At 37.8% G+C, this 5,583-nt stretch overlaps 1 protein-coding gene across 1 annotated transcript in view; it reads right to left on the reverse strand.

The window, feature by feature from the left end:
* The window catches only part of BTBD9 (BTB domain containing 9), a 549,273-nt gene that overhangs the window by 531,839 nt on the left and 11,851 nt on the right, over positions 1 to 5,583 (reverse strand). Inside the window, exon 4 of the mRNA XM_007939418.2 lies at positions 887 to 1,106. Within this exon, the coding sequence (XP_007937609.1) occupies positions 887 to 1,106 (220 nt within the window). The remainder of the gene's footprint in view (positions 1 to 886; positions 1,107 to 5,583) is intronic.

Raw genomic sequence — 5,583 nt, forward strand, 5'->3', positions numbered from 1 at the left:
CACTTTGTAGATGGGGAATTGGAGGCAGAGAAAGGTTAGACAGATTTACATGTCCAAAGTCACACAGCCAGCAACTAGCAGAGCTGAGATTAGAACTCAGGCAGTTTGTCTGCCAGAGCAGCCCTGCTCTGTTAACACAATGCTTTGTCACCTTCCTCATCATGGGTTTCTGACAGGATGACCATACCTTTTCCCTTTTACCAACTCCTTCCCTCTAAGGTTGCCTAAGATACAGTGAAAACAACAACAAAATGGTGAAAAAAATATTTGACTTAATGTGAAAATCTTAATTTTGAGACTCAGGCTTTACCACTTACTACTCCTGAATGTGGCTTCTTAGACTCTGCATCTATCTTCTCATTTAAAAATAATAATACTTTGTTCAACCCACCTCACAGAGTTATCATAAAGGTTATACTATAAGAAATATTCTGGTAGCATAGTGCCTAAGGCACTTGACTGCTAACCAGAAGGTTGGTGGTTCAAACCCACAAGCCACTCCTCAGAAGGAAGATGGGGCAATCTACTTCCGTAGTGATACTGCCTCAGAAACCCAAGGAGAGGTTGCTATGAGTCGGGCCCGACTCAACGGCACATAACAACAGTTAGAAATATACAAAAACACTACTAATTAGTGAGATCCTAGCAATTTTTATTTTCTACTTTGTGCTCATCTATATTTTCTACAAGACATATATTCATTACTTTTATAAGAAGGGACTATGCCCTTGAATTTTCTCCCCAAAACTAAAATTTCAAGAGAAATAGCCAAGTGACCACAAAGAAATAAACCATCAAAATCTGTAAAACCAAAGTAGAAGACTATAAAGGTACATCATTTCAATCAAACACAACGTCAGTTTCTAAGCCATGCTAAATAACTCACCGGCTATCCCGGTCCCATAGGAGTATCCGTATGTGATTGATAATGGACGGCTGACCTAACTTAATCTCGATGCCAGAACGGCAATCGTCATCAATTGGGTGCCTAGAAAATCCATGATCCAAATCATAATTTTGAGTATCACCATCTAATAAGGCAGACTTCAGCTCCCCTTTTACAACCTGGGCTCCATATTTCATGGTTGCAATGTTTTCTTCCGGTACTACAATTAAAAACAGAAAAGGCAAGGTTAATGGTTATTTAATGAAATTATTTTTTTAAAAAAAAGAAGAACCCAAAACTCTAGCATTCTATTTGATTCCAGTTTTTGCATTCTACCTAAAAATGACAGAGACATGTTGTATGGAGAAAGAAGATATGGAATGTCTATGAGGATTAAGATAACAACATCCAGTCTAAATTTAACACTACTATCACAGCCACAAAGTGCCTAGGACTAATATTACCAAAAAAAAAAAAAAAAAGGCTAGTAATCCTAGAAAAAGCATGTACTAGGACAAACAAATCAGCTCTGCTGAGTTCATTCTATTAGTAGTTTTAATATCTACGGGACAAAAATAACATTTAGGATGACCTGTACCTGCCATATGGACTTAGGACAATGTATAAACGCAAAGCAGATAGGTCAGACATCTGATAAAACAGAAAAAGAATGGTTCCAATACAGCATAGCATTAGTCATACATGGATGTGCTAAAACAATTTATCTAGCTAAAAAACATATTTAAAAGAAGGTATTTTTTGCTTGTTTGTTTTTTACCTGGCTAGAGAATTTTTAAATATGAAAATTCAGTCTGTCATCAAAATCACTATTTCAGTTATTAAGCCCTCTCTCCTCTCCAACATTCAATAGATTTATTAAGGGTCAATTTTTTCTGGGACTTGGAAGCCCCCAGTGCATTAGTTAGTCAGTGATTGTCAGTTAGCTTCATGATATGGAACTCGTCTTCCAGGTGCTAACATTCTAAAACTGACACTCTTCAGGGAGAAACAAGAGGCAGCACAGAGGAGATGGTCAAGTTCATGCTTGAGGGGCAGAGTTTAGACAGAGGTGCCTATTTTGACTAGCTGTATCACTTTGGGGAAGTTACCCTCTCTGAGCCTCAATTTCCTCAAGAGCATAATAATAACCATCTTTCAAGTGTTTGGTTCTTTTTTTGTTTTTGTTTTTGTTTTTTGGTGTTTTTCCCCTTAAGGGTTAAATGATATGTTTGTAAAATATAAAGTTTTGAAAAAGGATAGCTATTATTACTATGAAAGATACAGAACAAAGCACACAATAGTAAGAGAACTAAACAAGTTTACAGACTATAAATAAATATGGAATTCTCATAGTACATATACATCTGTAATCAAGCTTTTAGGGGACAGGTGATAAATAATTCATCATCACAGAGTTTCAAATAATGAGAGGAAAAGAAAGCAGCTCCAGAAGAGGAGACAATCAATGAAGGCAATATATGAAAAATGGCAGTTAGGGATAGCAACTCATCAGAAAAACCCTAGTGGTACTCACCTTCTACCCACCAGAAGGCTGAATACTAAAGATCTATTAACTTCCTAACTTCTACTGGCTAGTATAATCAAGCACAGTTTTCATATTTATTTTTTATTTATTTAACAAACCTTGTTGTTGTTGTCATGTGCTATCAAATCGGCCCCGACTCATAGCGACCACTCCTTGGGTAATACATAATATGTGCTATACATTGTTCTTAGCACTTTATATATATTACTTCCTCTGATTTATTCCTCGTAGCAATCTTCTGAGTTAAGCACTACTATTATCCATTTTGAAGTAGCACTGTGATGTAGTGGTTAAGGCATTTGGCTGCTAACCCAAAGGCTGGTGAGCTGCTCCCCAGAAAAAAGATGAGGTAGTTTTGGCTTCTGTAAACATTTACAGTCTTGGAAACCCAATGGGGTTGCTGTGAGTCAGAATCAATTTCATGGCCATGAGTTTGGTTTTGGTATTATTCACTTTGTAGATGGGGAATTGGAGGCAGAGAAAGGTTAGACAGATTTACATGTCCAAAGTCACACAGCCAGCAACTAGCAGAGCTGAGATTAGAACTCAGGCAGTTTGTCTGCCAGAGCAGCCCTGCTCTGTTAACACAATGCTTTGTCACCTTCCTCATCATGGGTTTCTGACAGGATGACCATACCTTTTCCCTTTTACCAACTCCTTCCCTCTAAGGTTGCCTAAGATACAGTGAAAACAACAACAAAATGGTGAAAAAAATATTTGACTTAATGTGAAAATCTTAATTTTGAGACTCAGGCTTTACCACTTACTACTCCTGAATGTGGCTTCTTAGACTCTGCATCTATCTTCTCATTTAAAAATAATAATACTTTGTTCAACCCACCTCACAGAGTTATCATAAAGGTTATACTATAAGAAATATTCTGGTAGCATAGTGCCTAAGGCACTTGACTGCTAACCAGAAGGCTGGCAGTTCAAACCCACCAGCCACTCCTCGAAAGGAAGGTTGGGCATTCCTACTTCCGTAGTGATACTGCCTCAGAAACCCAAGGAGGGGTCGCTATGAGTCAGGGCTGACTCGATGGCAAATAACAACAACAACAACAATACACTGCAAAGTACTATGTGAGTATAAAGCAGTCAGCCAAAAAATATTTATTGATGACTCATTCTGTACCAGGCATCAAGTGAGATGCTAGAAATACCTCAGTGAACTACACAGAGGTCCTTCCCTCATGATGCCTCCAAATACAGAGGTGAAATACTTTAAAAGCAAGCAAACGAAAGCTTCTACCACAGACTAGCTTAAATCTGTGCTTTTCCGTTAAAATGATGTACAACTATTTGGTAAAAGAATTATTTGGTAAGCCTTTATTCCCTTGTTACTAGGTATAAAATGAGGGGGCAGGCAAAATCTGTTGCTGCTGATCAATGACGCCACCTCCTCTAGTTCAGGCCAAAAGAGGAACATTAGGCTTTCAGACTTACAAAGTGATGCTACACTTTAATTCTCTCCAAATATTTTTTAATCTAGGAAATTATACTAGGCACAAGAGTTTCAAGTGAGGGTAACTGAAGTTTAAAATGGAAATCAAAGTTTCTACCACAAGTTTAACTCTTCTTTTTTAAGTTTATTACAAGAGGATTTGATTACTTTCCTAATTATTCTTAATACAGATAACACGAGAATATCTTTCACTTCAAAATAAGGAATATTCTAGTAGACCATGGATCCTTTTACCATATAGACCATGAGACCAGAAGAACTAGATGGTGCCTGGCTACCAATGTCAAACACCTAGAAAGGGATCTGTGCAGGAGATCCTGGATAGAATGGGAGAACAATGTGGAACGAACCTCAAAATCAGAAAGAAAAAGACCAGGTTTACTGGTCTGATAGAGCCTGGTGAGACACCCGAGACTATGGCTCCTAGTTACCCTTCAGCTCTAGAATTGAACTTATTCCTGTGGCTTCCATCCTAACAATAGACAGCCATATAGGGTAAACATTTACATAAGGTAGATACACTCCTTGAAGCATCAATCATGGAAGAACAGAAGGGCAGTGTTTACACAGGGAGCTAGCCTAGGGGGCAGGAATCCACAAGGAAGAAGGATGTAGGGAAGAGCTAACTATAGGGAGGAAGTACAAAGAGAACTGTGACATTGTGGACAATTGCAGTCAATGTCGTAAGACAAAATGTGTATGAACTGCTGTATGGAAAATGAATTTGCTCAGTAAACTTTCACCCAAATCACAATAATTTTTTTTTTTTTTAAAGGGCTATTTGTACAAGTAGAAATTCTCTTATGGTAACCATAACCTGAGTATCTCACTGACGAAAAATACAACTGCAAATAATTTTTGCAAAATCTATTTTAATTCATAGTTAAGTAATGAATAGGAAAAGTGATCATGAGAAAATTTTAGTCACAATAAAATAATGCAAACCGTAAATATTATTAGTACCACCACCACAACAACAACAAATATTTGTTGATAAATAATAACAAAGCTCTGAACAACTAAGTAGAAACAAGTCAATTATTAGAAAGAAAAACTAATGAGAAATGGGGCAAGACTTGCTCCTAGCTACACAATGCCAAAATTGAGCAGCTCTGGGTTAATTGTGCTCTTATTTAATTGATTTACATTCTTAATCATCCTTTATCACACTATTACATCTAAACTGAGATGGTGATTCACCTCTGATGGATCATTTGAATCTAGACTTAGCTTTCTGCCCACCATGATCTCTTAATTCATCTATGTCGCTTAAATCAATTTCTACTCCCTACACTGGCATCTTCCCTGAAGAATGAATGGATCCTCCCTTCCTATTAATTAAAAAAACAATTACCATCAAGTTGAACTACCCCACAGGGTTTCCAAGGCTGTAATCTTTACAGAAAAAAACCACTGCCGTGGAGTCAGATCCGACTCATAGCGACCCTCCTTGGGTTTCCAAGGCAGTATCACTATGGAAGTAGACTGCCCAATCTTCCTTCCAGGGAGTGGCTGGTGGGTTTGAACTGCCAGCCTTCTGGTTAGTAGACAAATGCCTTAGGCACTACGCCACCAGAGCTCCCATCTTTACAGAAGGAGACTGCTATATCTTACTCCAGCAAGTGACTGGTAAGTTCAAACTGCCAACTTTTCGGTTAGTTGTCAAAGTCTTTAAGGAGCTCTAGT

Source organism: Orycteropus afer, unplaced genomic scaffold (genome assembly GCF_000298275.1).
Source record: "Orycteropus afer afer isolate SDZICR_OR568_19922 unplaced genomic scaffold, OryAfe1.0 scaffold00059, whole genome shotgun sequence".
In the NCBI taxonomy this organism is placed as follows: Eukaryota; Metazoa; Chordata; class Mammalia; order Tubulidentata; family Orycteropodidae; genus Orycteropus; species Orycteropus afer.